The sequence below is a fragment of the Erythrolamprus reginae genome, chromosome Z (assembly GCF_031021105.1).
Source record: "Erythrolamprus reginae isolate rEryReg1 chromosome Z, rEryReg1.hap1, whole genome shotgun sequence".
NCBI lineage: Eukaryota > Metazoa > Chordata > Lepidosauria > Squamata > Dipsadidae > Erythrolamprus > Erythrolamprus reginae.
Genome location: NC_091963.1, coordinates 26266157 through 26290094, shown reverse-complemented (window position 1 = coordinate 26290094; position 23938 = coordinate 26266157). Strand labels below are relative to the sequence as shown.

The 23938-nt window shown below is 37.6% G+C and overlaps 1 protein-coding gene across 1 annotated transcript in view; it reads left to right on the top strand.

The window, feature by feature from the left end:
• Window positions 1-7164: 7164 nt before the first annotated feature.
• Window positions 7165-23938, top strand: part of PTTG1IP2 (PTTG1IP family member 2) — a 33796-nt gene continuing 17022 nt past the window's right edge. Inside the window, 5 exon segments of the mRNA XM_070729697.1 lie at window positions 7165-7294; window positions 7297-7435; window positions 10740-10792; window positions 16525-16633; window positions 21703-21814. Coding sequence (XP_070585798.1) covers window positions 7235-7294; window positions 7297-7435; window positions 10740-10792; window positions 16525-16633; window positions 21703-21814 — 473 coding nt within the window. The 5' untranslated portion in view covers window positions 7165-7234.

Below are 23938 nucleotides of genomic sequence, written 5' to 3'. Positions count from 1 at the left end.
TTATAACTAATATGACTTTTTCTTTATACTTAAAATAATAAGTATTCTAAATATTTCTTAACATAGAAGAAAATCTTCCTATTCTATTGAAAAATGCCTTTCTGATTTTAGATCTTATAAAAAAAACAAAAGTAGATAATTACATTTATGGGCTACTTTTTATAAGTGGGTTCCTGAAAGCCATGCTCCAAATAAATTATATTGAGTATAGAATATTTTTATATAATATTACAGTTTTGAAGATGAGATTAGCATGAAAAATACTGTATTGTTACATGCATATTTGCTTGGTTGTAGATCTCACATTGTTTTCTTATGCAGGAGACTGCTTTCAAAAGGATTCCCCCCCCCCCCCCATTTTGTAGTATTTACAACTTTAGAGTACGGTATACTATTTGATCTCTTTTTTAAGCAAATAAGAATTTACAAAAGCTTTTAAACATATTCTGGAAATTGAATTAAATCTAGCATCTTTCTTTTTTGCCTTCTAAGAATATTACTTTTTAATTTCCTTTAAACAGTAAAAATAGTAAAAAAATAATTGAAGCAAGCCAAGTTTTGCTTATGACCTCTATTTCCTTAGGTAAATTATTGGAAATCGTTCTGTATTAATTTTTATTTGGTATTTACCATTCAAATTGTATATGCACATCAACCTGAGTCATTTAGACCTTTTAATTTTGTTTGAATCAGGAATTTCTCAGAAACATTGAGTATGTAACACTCCTAGCCGTGATATTTGCACTGTTTACAACTAAAAATAGAATGTTAAAAAGGATTTATATTTGCACTTACATGAAATTCACAAAAGGGAGTAGAATTTCCTTCAAATAGCTGCAGCTTATAAGAATTACACATAAAATGTAAGGCAGGTTTTAAGTTATATGTTCTGTTAATGACAAACATATAACAAGGCTTCTTCTTCAGTTCTCCTATTCAGGTATTAAGTTTCTATTGTCTTTTGGAGAATTTGGAAATCTTGTGGAAATACGATAGCTGGGTTATGATCACTTCCTCTTCTTCTACTTCAATTCTCAACTTATCTATGAGTGAGAAGGCTCAGATTAATTTTAGAAGCTGGATGGGTGATTTTGAGCTAGTTACTCTTTCTCAGGCAACCTACCTCACAGTTGTTTTTGCAGGAAAAATGAAAGGACATCCTATGAATAATGCTTCCTTGTATAAAAACCAAAAGAGGTATGGAAACAATTAACATACAATATATCAATTACATCATGCAATATAAATGATGGGGCTGATGTGCTTAGTTTAGAGGCTCTGTTTGACCCTTTGTTAAGGATATTGTGTAGTAGTTGAGGCATCAAAGAGATGGGGAAATGGCGAGTTCCAGTCCTACCTTAGGCACAAAGTCTGCTGGGCAAACTTGGTCTTTCAGTCCTAGAAAGGAGGCAATTGCACTTCTGAAACCTTGAAAATTTCAAGGACTTGTCCAGGCAGTTTCTGATAATCAGACACAATTGAATGTATGCAAGAAGGAGTAGAAGCATACTCTCTATTGATTGAGGTTGCATGGATATAGCCACATACTCAGTGGAACTGTTTTCCAAAATAAATACTCCATTATGTAATCTGTACTCTGCTAGCTCAAGTTTTCTGAAAGAAAGTATGTCAGGGTGATCTTTTGGGAGCTGGGCGAGTTTCATTGAGATGGTGGAGGACAGACTTTATATTATAGCTGGTGCTTTTAATATCTGAAGAGGATGGCTTGGATAATAATGATTTCCAAGATTGCTGTGTTTCAGTTTGACTCCATAAGTAGCTAGTCTATGTTAAAGCCATTTTTATGGATTTTAACTCAACGTATTGGGATTCTGCAATTACTAACTTGCTTTTCTGGGTTTTCATGGCCAGTACAATCTGTTTTAACAGTACTGAGCTTCGGGATTTAGTGATAGGTTTAGGGAACAGATCTCCTGATGTTTTGCCACAATTCTATCTAGCATCTTTAGAGACAAAATTGTCTGCCGCGTGGACCACAAGCAATTGAACAGGGGCAGGCTGCTTCTATTTTTATAGCCATGCAGTTAATAAAGTTATATAAAACTGTATAATTTTGTAGTCTTTATATGTGTCCTGACTGGATATAAAGTTAAGAGCCAATCAAGCCTTGTTCAGTTACCTGTGGCCTGCATCACTAAATCTGAAGCTCAATACTACTGTCCATCTTGCTTTTCTATTTTAAGAGTACAAGGCCTCTAAGCAAAATGAGAAAGTGCCAGCATGTTAAGTGGCATGAGAGTAATAGCTCTATGCCCTGTGCTCCGTCCTCCAGCTGACCACCTTAATGTGGGCAGGCAATATCCTTCACTGACACTGAAGAAAAATTGAACTGTTTGTTTAGTTGGGTTTTGTATATTTTCTTAATGAAATACTATAAATGGACTTTTTGACAGTGCTGATTGCTTGTGCATGAAGACGCTATTAAACTGTGATATAACCATCTGTTTCTTTTGAATTTTATCTTGTCTGGCATGATTTAAATAGAGTAATTTTTCAAATGCAAAATTTTGGATGTGAATCTACCACTCGTTTTAGAATAAAATTTATATTTGTGTTGCATGGAAACGTATTTAATCAGAGTTGCCTACTGTGAAGAAATCTGATTTTGAACATTTAATAATATATTCTGTTTTTCTGTAAAGTGTGTATTTTTAATTAAAAAAACAACAACATTTTTTTGCAAAGGGTGACAATATATTGTTGACATGTAGAAAAGTCTTCTTTATTGTAATAGTACATACTGTATATCTGCTAAGGTGAAAGATATGAGTCACAGTGTTCTGCTGGCGTGTCCCAACTGCCCATAATTACAGGGTAATTGGTCCAAAAAGACACACACCACACGATAGAAGGAAAACCAAAAGTATCAACAGAAAAGCAGAAAAAACTCCCTTTTTAAATGTCTCCCTTTTTAAATGTCAAAGGGATTTTCTGGTACAAAGCACAGGTTAAATGCAATCCAATTTCTCACCCAGTAACTGGGAAATTGAATCCAATTCCAAAGTCCAGAAAAGTTCACACACAATCTTGAACAGGGAAGCAGCAAAACCACGATCTTGACGAAACTATGAATCAGATAAACTTCCACGAGGCTAAATCAGCACACTGCTCTTTTTATCTGTAGCACTAATTACAACAGCTCCACCCAACCACAGGTGGCCTCACTTATCTCCTGTAATAATCCTTCAGTTGTTCTCTCCTATGCATCACTCTACGCATGAGTCGGTCTGTCATACATTCTTGTTCAGAATCCAGGGATGATGAGGATGATTGATCTCCTCTTGGGCTGTCTGCCAAACTCCCCTCTTCCCTGCTACTCACCTTCCTTCGTCAGAGGAGCCTTCGTTGGGAGATTCTATTGGGAGCAAAACAGGCCTGTGGATGTTTCCCCCAAATCCACCTCCACATTCCTTGGGGCAGGAGCTGGGCCAGAGCCAACCACAACACACACTATGACTTAGTATACTAAAAGAATTAGGCCTATATGTATCTCACTCTGCTCTTTTAATTCAGTTTTTCAAATTGGACCTTCCTATTTAAGTATTCTAGGTTTCCAAACTGTTCTCATTGGGCCTTGGGAGAGGGAAGGAGTGAAAAGGCAGTGCTTAAAAGATTTGAATATTGCTTTATCTGTTTAGCAACTGCAAATGGGACAAGCAATTCAGTCATTAAGCAAAACAGTCACTAAGTAAAATCACAAATCAGGTTAGGATCTTAAATCAGCTTCCTTTTGCTTTATAGACCTGTGAAGATGGTAAATGCCAGGATCGTTTACAAAGTTACTCATCACTGTTCTAACTGAACAATTGCTAAAGATTTGTAGACTTATGATCACAATTGGGCATAAAATCACAGTCATTTGTGTGAAGGGGTTGTTAAGCAAAGCACGTCATAGAGTCACCCAATTACCACAATCCCAGGACTCCTAATTGTAGTTGCTAATTGAGCTTGTGGGTCAGTAAACAGATGGGAGTCAGGAGCTTGGATATGCCTTCTCCAAATCAGCTTTCAAAGAATCAAAACAGTGGAGCCTGGTTGGAATGGCAAAAGAGTCGAGGTGGCGCAGCAGGTAGAGTATAGTATTGCAGGCCACTAAAGCTGATTGTAGATCTGTAGGTCAGCAGTTCAAATCTCATCACTGACTCAAGGTTGACTCAGCCTTCCATCCTTCCGAGGTGAGTAAAATGAGGACCCGGATTGTGGGGGCAATAGGCTGGCTCTGCTAAAAAGTGCTATTGCTAACATGTTGTAAGCCACCCTGAGTCTAAGGAGAAGGGCGGCATAAAAAATCAAACAAACAAATTTGCCACACTTTGCATAACCTGGATATGTCAGTTGAAAAAAAAGTTAAGTGGGACTGAGTAGGTTTCTGTAAGCCAGATTGGACTCTGACACCAATCTTAATTAATCTTAAACCGCTCTGAGTCTCCGGAGAGGAGCAGCATACAAATCTAATTAATAATAACAACAACAAAGGTAAAATGCTTTGCACTAATTGACAATGGAAGCGCTGTTCATATTTCCTTAAAAATAATTCCTGTGATTGGGACGATGGTGGTGGTTATAGCCATATATACTGCTCAAAAAAATAAAAGGAACACTCAAATAACACATCCTAGATCTGAATGAATGAAATATTCTCATTGAATACTTTGTTCTGTACAAAGTTGCATGTGCACAACAGCATGTGAAATCAATTGTCAATCAGCGTTGCTTCCTAAGTGGACAGTTTGATTTCACAGAAGTTTCATTTACTGGGATTTATATTCTGTTGTTTAAGTGTTCCCTTTATTTTTTTGAGCAGTGTATATTCAGAATCAAAGTTGAAGAATCTCATTGTAAGGCACTAGTCAGGGACGGGTTCCTTTTACCTGCACACCAGTGCACTGCATGTGCACTGCAATGTTGCTTGAGTGCATAGCGCATTGGGATGCAGGCAATGTTACTTGCATGCATATCCCCTCACAATTATGCTTCTACACATGCACAGTAGCAAAAATATTGCCGAAATTTGCACACACATAAGCATCCCCTCATGCAATTTTGCTTCAGCGCATGTACAGAAGCAAAAAAGCCCAAAATTATTATTTTTTAAATGGCATCATGTACGGACTGGCTAAGACAGACCCGGAGTTGTCACATGAAAATTGTGCAGTCAGCAGGCCAGTAGCGGACCGCAGTGGTAGGAACCCACCTGTGGCATTAGCAAACAGTTTGAAAAGAATAATTCTTTTAAGCTTTTTTGTCTGGGAAACTATTGAATGAGACCTTGCGTGAGGTTTGCAGTTCACATCAGTCTCAAACAAAGATCAAGTTTGGAAAGCATTGCATTAGATAACAGTGGTGTCAGTGACTACCTGATTCTGTAGTTCCATCACCAACCCCCCCAAAACTTTACCCATAGACCAGGGTAGCAAAATTACCTCTTCTACCACATGTGGACTTCAACTCCCAGAATTCCTGAGCTAGCATGATTGGTTCAGAAATTCCGGGTAAAGTTTTGGGGGTTTGGTGATGGAACTACAGAATCAGGTAGTGAGTTCCATGCATTAACTACTTGGTTGCGTAAGTTGTATTTTCTACATGTTTTCTAGATGTTAAACTTTTCAACACCACTGATAACACAACTACTCTCCAAAAATATCTAGATTCTGGTCTAACAAATGGCAACTCCAAATCTCAACCAGCAAATGCTCTGTCCTACACATCGTCAAAAAGAATCAGAACCACAAATACAAACTGAACAAACAAATTATCACAGATAACCCCCACTCAGTCAAGGACCTCGGAGTACTAATAACAAAAGATCTAAGTGCCAAAGCCCACTGCAACAACATTGCTAAGAAGGCTTGAAGAGTTGTTAATCTAATCCTACATAGCTTCTGCTCTCGCAATCTTGCACTACTTACTAGAGCTTACAAAACTTTCGCCAGACCCATCCTAGAATACAGCTCATCTGTTTGGAACCCATACCGCATTTCTGACATTAACACCCTCGAAAATGTCCAAAGATACTTCACTAGAAGACCTCTTCACTCCTCCACCCGAAACAGAATACCCTATGAAACTAGACTCACTATCCTGGGTCTAGCAAGCTTACAACTACGCCTTAAACATGATCTAAGACTAGTATTGTCCACAAGATCATATGCTGCAACGTCCTGCCTGTCAACAACTACTTCAGCTTCAACCCCAACAACACAAGAGCACACAACAGATATAAGCTTAATATTAACCGCTCTAAATTGGACTGTAAAAAATACGACTTTAGTATCTTCCCCTAACCCACAACATTTTACCCTCAGACTATTCACAGTTGATTCTCCAGATTCCTAAGAGGTCAGTAAGGGGCGTACATAAGTGCATCTCCCGTCCCCTGTCCTATTGTCTCTCCAGTATCTCACATATCGTATCTACTATTCTTCTATTCTATTCTTCTTATACTACTCTTATAATATCCTTCTATTCTCTAATTCAGTGTTTCCCAACCTTGGCAACTTGAAGATATTTGGACTTCAACTCCCAGAATTCCCCACCCAGCGAAAGCTGGTTGGGGAATTTTGGGAGTTGAAGTCCAGATATCTTCAAGTTGCCAAGGTTGGGAAACACTGCTCTATTATATTCTATTCCTAAGTTTTCACTTCTATTCTTTCTCTAATATATTTTACTCGAGTATAACGTCTATAACCTTCATTGTGTATTGTTGTGCATTGGACAAAATAAATAAATAAAGTTCCTCAAACACTGCTACGGCTTTAAGAATGCACTTCAATTCCCGAATCCATCATGCTGGCTGACGAATTTTGGGAGTTGCTGTAAATAAGGCAGGTTGCATGAAGTATTTCTATAGGGCAGTGCCTATAGTTCTACGACTTTAAGAGCAGTGTTCTGCAATTCCCGGATCCACCATGCTGGCTGAGGAATTCTGGGAGTTGAAGTCCGTCCCTCTTAAAGTGACTGAAGATGAGCACTGCCCTATAGAAATACGTCATTACAACCCGCCGCCCGCCTTATTTACAGCATAGCCAAAGATTGCCCCACCCCCCAATTTCTAGAAACGAACGCGCGCGAGGGGAGGGGAAAAAAACCGAAACCACAACGCAACAAGGCCACATGGGCGGTGCCGACGTTCTTATTCGCCGAAAGGCCTGGGCGTTGCTTAGCATTTAAAGTGCGCTTGCGCGAACCAGGAAATGAGTTCTCCCTGAATTGCATGGGAGCAGGTGAGCGGACGAGTGTGCGTCTTCTCGGCTTTGCTTTGGGTGACCTGACGGCGGTGACCTGACGGCGGTGACCATGGCCTGCTGGCAGCGTCTCTGCATTCTGGCCGCCGTGTGCGCCTTGCTGTGCCGCTGCCCGACGATGGGAGTGGACACGGTGTCCACCGTGTCCCCTTCGCCGACTTCTGCTCCGTGTAAGCCAGGAGGAACCCCGTTCGGGCGGGGTGGAAATGCATTGCGGGAGGGACCGTGGTCCGCCGCTGAAGCTCGGCTTCCTTTCCTGCCTCATCTGTAGCTTTTCAGCGTTGGGGGGAGAGAGAGACTCCTTTATCCGTCCTCCTTTCGGCGTCCATATTTCCTGGGTCCTTTCAGGATACCGGCGCATCTCTCTCTCTCCCCCCCCCCCGTTTTCCTCTGGGGGAGAGGCATTTTGCAGATGTGGGGAGAAAGTCCTACTTGCTGGGTATAAGGGGCGTACATAAGTGCACTAGCGTGCCTTTCGTCCCTGTCCAATTGTCTTTCCTTTATCTCATATATCATATATTTTCTTCCTTTCATATATCTTCTCTATTTTTACATATTATCTTTATATATATTACTTCATGTCTATTCTCTTCCATATGTATTGTGTATTGCACAAATGAATAAATAAATACATTTGGGGAGTCGCAAAGCTAATGGTTCCGGAGGTGACAAGGGTCAGAATCTCTGCCTCGGGGTGCAAAATCTCTGCACGTTAGCAGAGTCGCCCCGCCCCAAATGTCGGGCGCCTTTAAAAATACAGTAATCTGCTGTAATCGTATTAAATCCCCTTTTACAGATGGACACCCTTTCCAGTAATCTGGTTTTATCATTTACTTTGACCTAAACAATTCCTTAAGTTGCAGTTCCTGCTCTTGTATTGTCCCCCCCACCCGCAAATTCCTGTGGCCGCTTCTGTTAACTCCAGCCACCATGAACCTGCAGTTCTCTCAAGCTAGCTTAATCAAACCTTCATTTCAGGACGCGTAAAATGGTTACAATTCATACTTAACAATAACCTTGAGCGTTCAGGGTTCGGTGCCTTTTAAAAAGAGGTTGTGGAAATGACATTCCTCTTATGAGGGGATGATTTAACTGAAATGCCTACAGGAGCTACCAGATTTTATTGCAGGTGGCCTTTCCTATATTTCCCACAAAATAATTAGAACTGAATTAGAGTGCTATGGATTTGAAGTGGACTTCGTTGTAGGTATTTTAAAATGCAAGATCAGGCATATAAGACGCTTTAGGACTAGTTGAGGGAAAATATTTTATTTACTCCCAATAACATTTCTGAATTAAAATGTCTGAAAGTGCTGTAAGTCATAGTATGAAAGAGTTAACCATAAAGAACTGGTTTTTATTTTCTAGTAATTTGTAGCTTATCCAACCCTAATAAACTTGTTTTAAAAATGTGCTTTTCAAACATTTTCTTGACTTGATGGATTAGGGCAAAGAATTCTAATTGTCATGGTCATGTGATTCGTTTGCCTATAACACTGAAGCCTTTTCATACATTGGTACAAAGCTCTGAGGTCAATGAATAGTTTCACAGTATTTCCTTGACCTAAATGTATTAAACACTTGATTGAAGGACAGTATTTGCTGTTTCACTTAGGGTGCTTATCTTGCAAGATTTTATATTAATCAGAATTTAATTAGTTTGGTTGCTATTAAACAACAAAATATTAAAAGTTCATGCAGAATAAATGAAAGTGAAAAAGTAAGCTAAAAGTGCAATATGAAAAATTAAAAATATATACAGAATGCCTTCTGATCCTCTTCACAGCAGTTATATGAAAAACATTATCTCTTAAATACTTTTCTTTGTATAATTATCAATAAATAAAAGTGATATTAGAAATTCTCCTTAAGGGAAAATTATATCTTGTCTTCCATTAACTGTGTCTCTTAGTTCCATAACTGTTCCTGAAAAATTAATTCAGATTACTTTTAATGGAAAGCAGACCAAATTAGGCAGAAGGTGGCCTGCATGGGACAGAAATGTTTGGGATATACAGAATTGGAGGGGGGATGTTGATGGAAAGGAACCTACATCTGGGCACTGTTTTTGGGGTGATTGATGAAAAAAAAGCTCGGGAGAAAGGTCTATGAAGATTCTCAATCATCCAAATTATGGTTGTCCCAAAGTTGTGTTTTTCAAAGGCAACTTGACTTGGTTGGGGTTTTTTGTTTTTTTTTGTGAAAATGTTTTGTTTCTCATCCAAGAAAACTCTTTATTTTGGAAAGTTGTTGGATTGTAAATGAAATGTTCTCAAAAGAAAAAAAGTCCAGTTGTTTTTTGCAAACCAACAACTTGGGATTCTGGAGAGAAGGCTCTGTGGAGAACGAAGCAGCAGGATGCAAGACGGAGAGAGGAGCTATCAGGGGCTGTTTACATAGTGCAACCATCATCTTTTATTGCTTCAGCAAGATGATATGCTATTACTCCTTGCATGGAGAACATATTCTACTTTGTCAGGTTTCCGGATAGATATCACCCAAAATTCTTTCAGTTTGTGCTCCCTTTTCACGAAGTAGTTTTGTTTTAGTCCAACTAATGACTGTAGAGTGCAAGAGTGATATGAATAGCTTTGTCTTTGTCTGCCTGATCCTGCCCTTTCCCTCCCAGTGTAGCACCAGTGGAAGGATGCTTTGGGAAGTTGGCAAGGAAATTAAAATCTCTGCTTCTTCCTACCACATTGGCTGTACATCAGTCCTTAGTTCAGGTTAATATAGGTGTTGGTGAAACCTGAGCTAGAAGTCATTTAATGTGTCTCTAGTATTTTTTTAGTTAAAAGTGAGTGTTGAGCAGGAGGGGGAAGAATTTCAGAATGAAAAAAGGCATGTTAATCTGCCTATGACATGTGGCAGAAGCAGTCCACTTTTATGTTACTCTATAGTTCTTGGGCCACAATGTGTTCCTGCAGAATTTCCCATTTAAAATAAATATATCTCCACTATTTAAAATACCCAAGAAAAATGTTGTAAAACATATAAATACAAGATAATCTTTAATGACTTTACATGTAGAATTTCCTGAAATGGTTGCAGTTCTTAAGACTATTCCATAGCTAAAAATCATTAGAAAATGCTGTTTACAAGATAAATGTTTGTAAATATTATTTTCATTTTATTCTAATTATTTTCATATAATGCTTTAGATATACATTGAACACACTTTGCAGCTTAGCTTTGAGCATATTTATTAAGTTAAAATATTATAATTTATTATAAAATATATTTTGCTACTCAATAACAGTGTTTTATTTAGGTGTATTTGAAATTTATATAACAAGGCTTTCTAAACCCTAGCATCTTGAAAAGCATTAGCTTTTGAAATATTTAGACATATTTGATTCACTCTCAAATTTTTATTCTCTAGGATATAAAATGCCTTCTGTATTTCTACAATTTGTTAGGAAATTTACAACCTTCATATTTAAACTTTCCCATGCATTTTTTTTATTTTTTCAGCATGTTCTCATTTTACTGGAATGCAATGTGAAGCATGTACAAAATATACCACAGTAAGTATTTTCATTTTTATTTAACCAAGGGAAAATTTTAAATATTTTTATTGTATTTTGTGGGCAAAGACAATTTTTGAAATAGCAAAAAAAAATGTTTTATATCAATAAACAACAGGTCACTGGCAACTATAAGACAACAACATTTAGAGCTCAGTGACTTAAATATTTTCCTACAGTAGTGGGTGTATGTGAACAAAAGAGTGAGACTGCAGAGAATATAAAGAAGACTGCCATATTTGGGGATATAGATAAGAAATCTAAATTTTCAAAAAGCGCAGCTGCAAAGAAAGTACAAAAGGTTTGAGATCTGGCTAGCTATAAATTATGAATTTGTATTTCTATCTCATTCAGCAGTTGTCCGCTCTCTGTTATGGTTACCATTCCCTGGAATACAGTAAAGATGCGGTTTGAGTTACGTTTCTTTTTATCTCTGTGGTAGCTGACGGCTTCCTGCTGAGTTTTCAAATGTAAGGAAGGTGTCATAAATATTTGGAAAAATATTTATTGATGGAAGTAAGCCATTGTTTGGTAATTAGTAATTGAAACATCAAGCTTATTCTTCCTCTGTGGGCTCCAACTCCCTCTTCTGAAATTGTGTTAAATCATAATTTCATTTTTATCTAGTAGGTTGTACAAACTCTGATTTGTTACCGAATCTTAATAGATTTAATTATACATGAAGGCAAACTGTAAAAAGTCTGAATGGAATGTAGGGGAGGGGGATTAAGGATTGAGATAAATATGAGTTTGTAGATGATTTACTAAGCATAGCTTGTCATGACATGAAAGAAAAAAGTTGTCTCCCTATAAACAAACGTTTAATGTGCAGGGCATTTTAAAAATAAATCAATGTGACTATAGGTAATCCTTGACCTACAACTGGTTACTTATGACCTATCAAACTCATCAAAATTACTGTAACTCTCATATTTCTGGATTGGCTTTCCTAATTTTATTATTTGTTCAAGGTTTCATCAAAATTAATTTAACTTTTGTATTTGTTTCTTTATCCTGTGGCAAGTTGTCCTGCAGCGAATCCTAGTTTGGACCCTGGGATACTGTAATTAATACATACCAGTAGCCAAATGACAATTTTGACTATGTAGATGCTGCAACTGTTCTACGTCACTTTTTCCAGGTGGCATGCAAAGCCCTCTCTGTGGGCATGCATTCTATTGCCAGCTGCTTCTCTAGTTTCCAGTGCGCGCATGCTTGTCTTCATGTGTGCCGGAGTGCCAGAAACCTGAAAACCACTGGCTGGCAATGCATGTACACTGGTCACCTGGTCTTTGGGTATCTTGCATGCTAGGCACCTGGTCTTTGTGTGTACCAGAGCATGCACGCCAGCCACCTGGTCTTTTGGTTTCTAATGCTTGCGAAGATGCACACATTGACCAGCTGGTCTTCAGGTTTCCAGCACTCCAGCGCACAGACAAAGACCAGCTGGTGGTCCACCAGTCCAATGGTTGTCCACTAGGACTCCAAGGTCCTTCTCACAGTTACTACTATTGAGCGAGGTACCACATATACTGTAACTGTGTATTTTGTTAGATAACGCACAATCTTAACCACTGTCTCATTGCTTAATGAGCACAATGTTTGTTTAACAATTGCAACAAAAGTTGTAAAATTGGATATGGTCATGTGATAATCGGGATGATAACTGTAACGACTTATGACTGAATTCTATAAAAAATTACGGTCATAACTTGAAGATTATCAATAGTGTTTATTAAAAATGAATCTCTTGGCATGAATTCATATAATCATATCCATTTTTGCTTCATTTTCCTGAATTTGGATTGTGAACTGTTCATGCATAAACACTTGTTTAGTTGAGATCATATTTAGTTTTTTTTAAAAAATGATTTCAGAGGAATAATAAACTTTTACACAGAATGGCTTAATTTATAACAATGACCTTATCTGCAGTATTTATCACAATATTTTTCTCTTCTTGAATGATAACCATTTAATTAAGAATTATTTGATTCTTTTGCTATAATCAGAACTTTAGATTCAGCAAGAAAAGAGAAAGAAAAGAACAAAAGTGAGGCTAAAACCGGAATATATTAGAAGAAAGGGACAGTGACAAAATAGGCGAGAACATTATTGATAAAAGAGGTGGGGGGGAGGTCCTAACAGCAGAATACATCCAGTGAAGTCACATCATGTTTCATTAATCTGGTTATGTGTCAAAGAATATGAATTGTGGGAACTGAATAATGCCAAATTCTCCTCCTCATTCATGAGTGGCTTAATTAAGGCTGGGTCCTTGAGTTGTTTGACCCATGGCCCTCTTTCCAGAAAAGCATGGCATTGCAACAACCAAGTAAACAGCCATTACTTTGTTAGTAATGTTTTTAAATGCTCCCTTTTCTTGGTCAGCCCAAGTTATATTGCAGATATAAATCCATAAAAGAATGTAGAAAAAGGAAAGAAGACTGACAAAATTTTCTGATACTTCTAGCCCCAATTTTTCCAGCCATATTGAAATTGTTAAAGCAACATAAATGTTTTAGAATCAGTTCTGAATTCCAGGGATGATCAGTTGTGTTGATAATTGGATGATAAATGCAGCAGGGAAATTACTACAGCCTTGCCAGCATTGTTCTTAGGAAAGCTACATCTGGATTTCATCATAGCAGTGTTCATAAATAAAATTGTTCAACGGAATGATTTTATAAGTAAAGCCAGTATAAAGATTCTGAAATCCTGTGAAATTACATTTTTATTTCTTGCTCAGATTAGTATAAAATGCATTTTCAGATGCGAAGATAAAGAATGGGATATAATATGATGTTCTCAATTTACAACAGAAATGGAGATTATGAGCATAAGTTATGATGGTTGTAAAATGATAGTCATTTGATCAACCAGATTTTACAATCTTTTTATTAGAAATTATTAGGTGCATTGCCATGAACATTAAGCAAAGGTCACAGTCATTCAGTAAATGCCATAATTGTTAAGTAAACCCATTATTCACTGGGGTGGTTTTGCTGATTTTTGGCAAAAGTGTAAATTACAGACACTGCAAATGGCAGTAAGTGGGAGCGAGTTGCTGAAACCCAAAATTCAGTCATGGATCATGGGAAAGAGGGCCTGGCTATCTGAACATTGCAACTTGTAACTTTTAGGAGTCCATTGTAACTTTGAACATTTGCTAGTCATAAGCTGAGGACTATTTGCATTTTTAAAACTCTTCTGGTTAATTTAAGGAACTTAATTTTAAAAAGTTAAGGAAACAAATCTAATACAAGCAGTCCTTGATTTACGACTATTTAAGAACAATTTTAAGTTGTGACTGGAAAAAGTGACTTATAATCAGTTTCACTGTTGTATGTTGCAGTGTCCCACAGTCACAATCAAAATTTGGGTGCTTGACAACTAGTATGTATTTACAATAATTGCCAGGTCCTGAGATAATGTGATCACTTTCCCAGGGAGTTTCCAACAAGTCAAGTCGCTGAAGGAAACTGAATTCATTTAATAACCAGAGTGTTTTGCTGAATAACTATGGTGATTCACTTAATGGGTCTAGCAAATAATATTATAACGGTGTGCAATTTAATGACTTATTTGCTTAGTGAAGGGATTCTCATCTCACCTATGATGAGTCAAAGACTACCTGTGAGGTAAATGTACTAATTGTTATAGCTTGCTAGCCTTTAAAAATGGTATCTTGGAAAATCAAGATGAAATATGGCATTTCTTTCAATCTGTATAAAGCAGTGATGGCAAACCTTTTCAGTACTAAATGCCCAAACCGGAACGGTGATGCCTATGCGCATGCCAGAGTACTGAAAACCTGAAGACCAGCTGGCCGATGGAAAATGCCTGCTGTCTTCCGGGCCTTGTTCAGGCAGTTTTTGGGTTGAAAGCAATCCTAAAACATCCAAAACCTGGCTATTTTGTGGGCATTTCTGGTCTTTTCTTCAGGCTGTTCTTAAAGCCAATTTTGGGTTGACAACGGCCAGAAAAAAGGCCTGAAAACTTACTTGAAAACATCCTGAAAAAAGGCCTGGAACCGGCACTGGCAAAACCAGCTGGCTGGCACGCATGTGCACACTGGAAACCAAGATAACCCCTAGCAGCAACGCACATGCCATAACACATGTCACCAGAAAGGGTATCTAAAATGTTTTAATAATAATAATAATAATAATAATTATTATTATTATTATTATTATTATTATTATTATTATTATTATTATTAATTCGATTTGTATGCCGCCACTCTCCGTGGACTCGGAGAGACTCACAACAAATCTATGAAATGTTGCAATCAAAGTGTATTGGAGTTCTATTCAATTTCAATTATGGATAGAAAAAATATTGAAACAACATGTAGAGCTGAACCAGAGATAGTCCTGTTGGATATATTACCAGAGAAATTTAATAAATAAAATACATATTTAATTATTCATATAGTCACTGGAGTTAGAATTACATTTGCACAAAACTGGAAAGCAACAAATGCCCTTCTGAAGGGGGGAAGGTAGTCAAGAAAATATTGGACTGTATGGAAATGAATAAATTGAAAATTAAAATTAAAAACAAGGAAGATTCAGAATATTACAATGTTTGGGGAAAATTTAATGATTGGATAGAAAATGAATATGTATAGAAGATGTAACAACAACTAAATCTGAGGAAAATGGAAAATTAAAGGTAGTAGACCTCAAGATAATATGCCTAGGGGAAAAAAAATAAACATGGATATAGACAAAATATAAGTTTAAGAGTTGCATCGATAATTAAATGTAGTTATGATATAAGTTGCCTGTTAACCATAAGATAGATTATGATTAGATTTACTCAGGGAAGGGATAAGGAGGAAGAGGAAGTAGAGAAGAAAGGGGAGGAGAGGAGAGAAAAAGGAAAACGGGAGAGAAATAGAAAGAAGGTAGACGGAAGAGTGAGTTAAAGGGAGGGGAGTGATATTTATTTATTTATTTATTTATTTATTTGATTTTCTTTTTATGCCATCCTTAGACTCAGGGCGGCTTACAACAAATTAGCAATAGCACTTTTTAAAATAGCCAGCATATTGCCCCCACAATATATGAATATATGATATGAAATATGGGGTGGGGACAGATGGGCAATAACAGTATAAAATGTGCAAAATAGTAAGTTTATGATTTATTGGATAGAAATGTACAGTTATGTATATCTTGATATGATTTATGGTATATGTATGGATGTATATGTGGAGATTGTGAAAAAATAAATTGGATTTAAAAATGCATGAGCCACAGGTTCACCTTCATAGGACAAAACATTTCCTGCCATAACTTATACTTTGTTATAGTTTTAAGGTCCTGGACTTTATATCAAGAAATTCCAAATTTTACTCCTCTCTTTAGTACGAACACTACTTGGGTGATTGAGCCAAACACTCTCAGCTCAATCCACATCAGAGGGATGTTGAGAAAATAGGAAGGAAGAGTATTATGCTGCCCCGAGTCCTCGGAGAGGGGCGGCATATAAATCCCAATCAATCAATCAATCAATATGTAAACTATCTGGAATAGTGTAGTAAAGATGGGGTGTAAATAAGTAATGAAGAAAAAAAATATGTTTTAAGGATTTATACAGATCAGCTTGCCAGTGTGTTTGGTACTGATAATATTATAAAAGCATTGATAAAATTGTTGATTTAATAATCTTGTTTCATACTTCCTGATAAACTTGTTTTCATTTTTCATTCTTTTTCCTCACAGTGTCTTTGGTGCAGTGAAAATTCTACTTGTATGGATTATCCTGTAAACAAAATCCTGCCACCATCGTCATCGTGTTCACTTACAAAATCATACTGGGCAATATGTTGGGGTATGTAATCTTGTATATGTTAAATTAGCACAGGCCAGAATATAATTACAATGTCTTTATGGAAGAACATTCAGTTCACTGTGATATGGGATTGCTGTTTATTTGGGGTGGGTGGGGGATACTGTTGTGCTCATCAGTTTACATATCCTGGCAGAATTTCCGATTTCCTGGCCTTTTTTCAGAGAATACGAATGATAACACGAAAACCTTTCAGTCACTCATGGTTAGTGTTTGGCTGAAGCCAACTGTGTTTACTCTTTTGCAATAACAATGACAACATAAACTATCCAAATGACTCTGATCACAAGTTTACATACCCTAATTCTTAATACAGTGTGTTGCCCCCCTTAACATCAGTGACGCCTGGGGTCTTTTGTGGTATGTGTGGATGAGTCTCTTTATCTTCTCAGACGGTACAGCTGCCTACTCTTCCTGGCAAAAAGCTTCCAGGTTCTGTAAATTCTTGGGCTGCATGTTTGAGATCTTCCTGAGAGTGGCTCAGTGATATTGAGGTCAAGAGACTGACATGGCCACTCCAGAATCTTCACTTTGTTCTGTTGTAGCCAAAGACAGGTCGACTTGGCCTTGTGTTTAGGATCATTGTCATGTTCTCCAGTATCTTTTGATAACATACTGCATTCATCGTGCCATCAGTTCTGCCCAAATGTCTTGTGCCTTTGTCGCTCACACATCCCCCAAAACATCAGCAATCCACCTCCGTGTTTCACAGTAGGAATGGTGTACTTTTCATCCTAGGCCTTGTTGACTCCTCTCCAAATGTAGTGTTTATGGTTGTGGCCAAAAAGCTCAATTTTGATCTCATCACTCCAAATGTCTTTGTGCCAGAAGTTTTGAGGCTTACCCCTGTGCTGTGTGGCATATTGTAAGCATTGCATAGTAATGGCTTTCTTCTGGTGACTCGACCATGCAGGCAATCTTTTGTGTAGCATCTCCTTATTGTGCATTTTGCAGCATCCACACTATTTTTAGAGTGTCCTGTATTGCACCTGAAATTATTTGTTTTTCTTTCCAACCTGAACTAAAGCAGTTGTGAGTGAACCAGGCTTTGGTCTACCTGGCTGTGATTTGGTTTCAACAGAACCACTCATTTTCCACTTCTTGATTAGAGTTTGAACACTGATTGGCATTCTCAATTCCTTTGATATCTTTTTATATCCCTTTCCTGTTTTATACAATTCAACTACCTTTTCCCGCAGATCCTTTGACAATTCTTTTGCTTTGACTCAGAATCCAGACACATCAGTGCAGCACTGGATGACAGATGCAAGGATCTGTCAGGAGGCCACAAACTCATTGGTTCTTTATACACACACACACACACACACACTGATTACATGCAAACAGATAACGGGTGAGGAAGGTTACCTTTAATAGCCATTCACACCCCTTTGTGTCAGCCTGTGTGCGTGTTATCAGGCCCAAAGCACCAGGATAGATAAACTTTTGATCAGGATCATTTAAGTAGTTTATGTTGTCATTATAATTGCAAAAGAGTAAACATGATTGATTGATAATAAATGGCTTCAGCCAACACTAACCATTATTGACAGAAAGGTTTTCGTGTTATCATTCATATTCTCTGCAAAAGGGCCAGGAAATCAGAAATTATGCCAGGGTATGTAAACTGATGAGCACAACTGTACTAGTATTGTGTAAAACAGCATAGGGGTTTAACAAACACAAAGTTAAAAAAACAAAAGTGATGAACCTTAACCTAGATGGGATTCTGGGAAGGATTCAGAATTGGAATGACAATGGCGTAGCTAACATGGTTCTGTTAATAAATCAAGCTCTGATTGAGAGAATTGGACTGGGACTTGGTTTATTTCTCAGATGCTATTTAGAACACTGACAAAGACTCTTTAACACATTATCTTCTTTAAAAAACACTACATAAGTCTCCTATCTGCATCTGATGGAACAGCCAGATCTTAATGGCTGTTCATATTTCAGGACAGAGGCTGTTCCCTAGATTAGATGCAGTTACAGAAAATTTTTGCTTCCTAACACCTGCCAATATTTAATAGTGGGGACCTAGAGCAAATTCGCCCTAACTAACCAATCCAATGGAATGAGTAACTGTCCTGATGAAGAGACCGCCCCTCTGGCCCCATGCCAAAGGGACTTTCCAAGCAATAATAGCACTTTGAATTTCATATAATAGAAAACTGGGAGCCATAGTAACTCACGCAACAGAAGTGGGCAAATTATAGGTATCCCAAATTGCATGCATTGCTGCATTCTGAACAATTCTATGTAGTCTTCAAGACTAGCACTATGAAATATTCAAACAATTCAAACAAAAATCAGTGACCATGAAATAGGGCCTTTTGATTCATAAATAGGCCCAATTGGCATATAAGATGAGTTTGTTCCAAGATTCCCTTGTGCCAAATTTAAAATGGAGCAATCAGCATTGGGGTGCACTGAGGTTTATTTATCTCTTCAATCTTTGACCTGATCCAGCTTATTTCCAAACTCAGTCTTTCTTTTGCCAACTTCTTCCCATACCAGATCTGATCTTGTTCTGTTCTGTTTTCCAGTTACCTTGCTAACAGATGGACAGACAGACAGACTCCCTAACCCTTCCCTTTAAATAATTTCTTTTAAACTTTTCATTAATTTAGAAAGAATGTAAAGGTGAAAAGATACAGAAAAGATGCAGAAACTTCAGAAGAGAAGGATTTAGGGGTAGTGATTTCTGACAGTCTCAAAATGGGTGAGCAGTGTGGTCGGGCAGTAGGAAAAGCAAGTAGGATGCTTGGCTGCATAGCTAGAGGTATAACAAGCAGGAAGAGGGAGATTGTGATCCCCTTATATAGAGCGCTGGTGAAACCACATTTGGAATACTGTGTTCAGTTCTGGAGACCTCACCTACAAAAAGATATTGACAAAATTGAACGGGTCCAAAGACGGGCTACAAGAATGGTGGAAGGTCTTAAGCATAAAACGTATCAGGAAAGACTTAATGAACTCAATCTGTATAGTCTGGAGGACAGAAGGAAAAGGGGGGACATGATTGAAACATTTAAATATGTTAAAGGGTTAAATAAGGTTCAGGAGGGAAGTGTTTTTAATAGGAAAGTGAACACAAGAACAAGGGGACACAATCTGAAGTTAGTTGGGGGAAAGATCAAAAGCAATGTGAGGAAATACTATTTCACTGAAAGGGTAGTAGATCCTTGGAACAAACTTCCAGCAGACGTGGTTGGTAAATCCACAGTAACTGAATTTAAACATGCCTGGGATAAACATATATCCATCCTAAGATAAAACACAGGAAATAGTATAAGGGCAGACTAGATGGACCATGAGGTCTTTTTCTGCCGTCAGTCTTCTATGTTTCTATGATCATGCAGCTTAGGTTCTCTGAAGTATTTCCATCACAATAAATTTATGTAGTATTATTGTGATATCAGAACACAACCAATAAGGGTTTTTTGGCATAAATGTGAAACATAAAGAGAGAATGTGCAAACAAGTAATTTTGTAATGACTAAATGTGGAAAACATGTTTGATATTTGATGCAATTCTTAGGATTAGCAGGAAGGGACTTTTTAAAGATGACCTTGTAGTCATGGTTCCACCACCCCCTCAGGGGGGCACAGAAAGAATTTTCCTCCCGGCTATGGAGCATGCATTCTAATGTTTTTGACCGCGCTCTAAGTTTTCAGAAAACTTGTAAGAGTGCATTGCGTTTATTTGGCTTTCAAATGTTAATATGATTTTACTATTTGTTAATAATTTTAAATTATGTTTTTACAGTTTTATATTCAGTCTATAGTTTTGTTAAACACCTTAAAGGCTTTCCATAACAGAAATATTGGCTGTAAATTGGATCTTACGAAAGACAAATATTGCTAGATCTTTAAATGACTGTTTTATAATACATATTAGAACTACATGGTATTTGTCTAGTTTGTGCACTATGTTTCCTGATAGTGTTCTGTCTGGGTCCCCCCAGACGCCAACACCAACCAAAAAAGAGTATCCAGACACACTGGTAAAAAGCAAAGGCAGTTTATATAATTCAAAGCAAACACAGGTAACAAAAACTGTTCTTACAGACAGGAACACTATGAAGCTTCACAGAGGTTTCACGAAGGCCAGGCAATAAAACAGGATTCTTGCTGGCAAAAACAACGCTGGAGATAATAAAACCCACGCCTCCCCCAAGTCTTCCAGACTTCTAGGCCACAAGCCAAGATCAGAGACGCCCAGAATCGAAGCAAGGTCACAGGACTCCCAATTGATAACTCTCCACAAGACTGTAAGGGCGGGCCTGCCTTTTCAACCCTGCTGAGGTCCCACACCCAAACCCAGCTGTTGCCAATTCAGGGATGGAAATACCTTTCTAATTGGCCCCGTCTTTGAGCTGCTCGTCGCTGCCTCATGTCTATTATAGCCTGTGCGTCTTCATCCAATGAATCCAGGCTACTAGCTGGGGAGAGGCCCCCACCGGGGGTCTCAGGCTGCTCTCCCTCCTCCTCTTCCTGACGTTCCTCTCCCCCGTCTGCCTGGTCCTCCCCTCCTGTTCACTGTCCTCCTCTGGGCATGGATCCGGCAGAGATAGGGTGATTTGTTTTCAACTTGGTGTGATATGCAGATTGTTCCATTGCTTTTTATAAATTTTGTATTTTGGTGGCAGGGGGGGAGATGTTCTGTGATAAGCTAAAGACAAACAAATCGTATTATGGCATAGCATTAAGTATTAACCACAGTTCCATTGATTACATAGTCCTTTTCCTTTTTGCATCTCCTTTGACATCTTCCTATCAATGTGAAATAGGTGATAAATGAACACACACTTTGCTGATATATGGATTATGAAAAGTGGGCAACTGCATAGTCATAACAAATTAAACTATCTAAATTTAGCAAATAGATACTGTAGTGATAGATCACTACAGTACCAGACTGGTATATAACAGTGCTTAATAAGAGTGTGTCTATAAGCATAACGGACATAAATCATTTTTTCCATGACAAACACTTTTAATGGGCACATTTTCTACCTTTTCTAACAGTTTTTACTTCTGATTTTCAGCAAGCTTGGAAGCAATCGTCATTGCTATAGGTGTTGTAGTTGGCATCCTTCTGGTGTTCATCATTTGTTGCTGCTGTTATTGTTGCCGCAGATGTCGCTGGCGCTCCGTAAGGTACCTGTGCTTTCTAAATAGATTTTCTTTATTCCAACAGACAAATTCAATGGAGGAAGCCAGATTCGGTTAACAATTTAACTTCATTCACTTAACACCTCTAGCAAAAAAAGTCATAAAATTGGAGCCCAACTCACTTAACAGCTGTCTTGCTTAGCAATATAAATTTTGGGCTCAATTTCGATTGTAAACTGAGGACTACAAATAATGTCCCTATTTGCATGCTAGAACAAAGAAAAATGAAATGAAAAAATGAAAATTAGGGAAAACTTGAATAAGGGAATAGCACCTTGAATAATTATCATCTTGAATTCCCAGACAAAACGCCACAAATATAATGAAATAATATTAGACCTGAGCTCTAAAAATAATGGTTTATATTACACATAAGAGTATATTACACACATCTTTCTTGCCATCTACCAGGTTTTCCCCTACCTGAATAATGTTTAGAGAGTCTTTATATGTAATGCTTACTTCATTTCTAATTACAGTAGAGTCTCGATTATTCGACATAAACAGGTGGGCCGATAGTTGGATAGCCAAAAATGTCGAATAATTCAGAGGGTCTAAGAAACACCTTGAAATCACTATGAATTGTAAACGTATTGAAGTTTTATTGCAAGTTTCTACTTCATTGATACAACGACTTTCTTCCTTTTCATTACAATGTCTGGGCTCTGTACGTCACCTTCCGCGTCACGGCTGCCATGTTTGGAGGCATGTCTGGGGGCGCAGAGATGCCTCCAGCCATGCCCCCAAAGAGCGTCAGATAATACGGAATGTCAGATGACTGAAGGACTGATAATCGAGACTCTACTGTAACTGAAAAATCATAAAACTTTTAGCTAACATGATTTCCCCCCCCAATATATATTTATTAAATTTTTCCATTTTTTTAAAAAAAGTACATAATCATATTTACAGATGAATCTACATCATATATACATTCCTATCGACATTGTCTTCTAATTACTTTTAGATTTCTTGATATTTTATTTCGATGTTTCTTTTGAGTTTCCTTTTTTTGTCCATTGGTACCATTTTGTCCAGGTTTCATAATAGTCCAATTCTTTTCGATTATTAAGTTCCATTGTCAAATCTGTCCATCTCTGCACAATCGTATATTTTCTTGATGATCTCATTGTCTTCAGGTATTTGCGGATTTTTCCAGTTCTGTGCAAATACAATCCTTGCAGCTATTGTAATATGCAAGCTTAGATATTTTACATTTTTAGAATAGCTAACATGATTTTTATCACCAAGGATATCCCTGGAGCCTTTCTAGACCTCACATGAATTTTAGAAAATAAAATAATGTGTAGTTGTATCTGTCCAACAAAAACTTTAAAATGTAAAAATGGGACTTATGATTACAGAAATTTGCCACATTTGATTTATCACAGTTTAAAGCCGTGAGTAATTTTATATTTGGCAGAGGCTGTATATTAGATATTGTTTGGAGGACTTTTTTCTTTATTCCAAATGTGTGCAAGATGAAGCATATTTATAAAGTAAATATGTTATTGCATGCCAGTGGATGGCTTACAACAAGATTAAACAACAATAACACTGTCAGAATATTAAAACTGATCGTAGCGTGGGAAATCAAGCCATAGTAGAATGTTGATAGTCATTTATCCTAGAGAAGACAAATGTAATTTTTCCCATTTAAAATAAACTCTTATTTTTCAGAACTGAGTATTTTTTCAAAATACCGTATTATTTTTGTCAAATAAATCCACAAATGTGTAATCTTTTTGATAATGATATTAAACCTTGTTACTTGGTACAGATATTGTTTTCAGAATTTGTTGGTTTAAACTAAATATACTGAATTTGATACGTCCTTGAATTTTGGGGCTATAGGAGGTAGAATGTATATACAGTGATCTCTCGGTTAGCGCGGGGGTTACGTTCCAAGACCTCCCGCGCTAACCGATTTCCGCGTTATACTGGATGCGGAAGTAAAAACCACCATCTGCGCATGTGCGCCATTTTTTTCATGGCCGCACATGCGCAGATGGTGGAGTTTGCGTGTGGGCGGCGGGGAAGACCAAGGGAAGATTCCTTCAGCCGCCCAACAGCTGATCTGCTCCGCAGCGCGGAAGCAGCGAGGAGCCG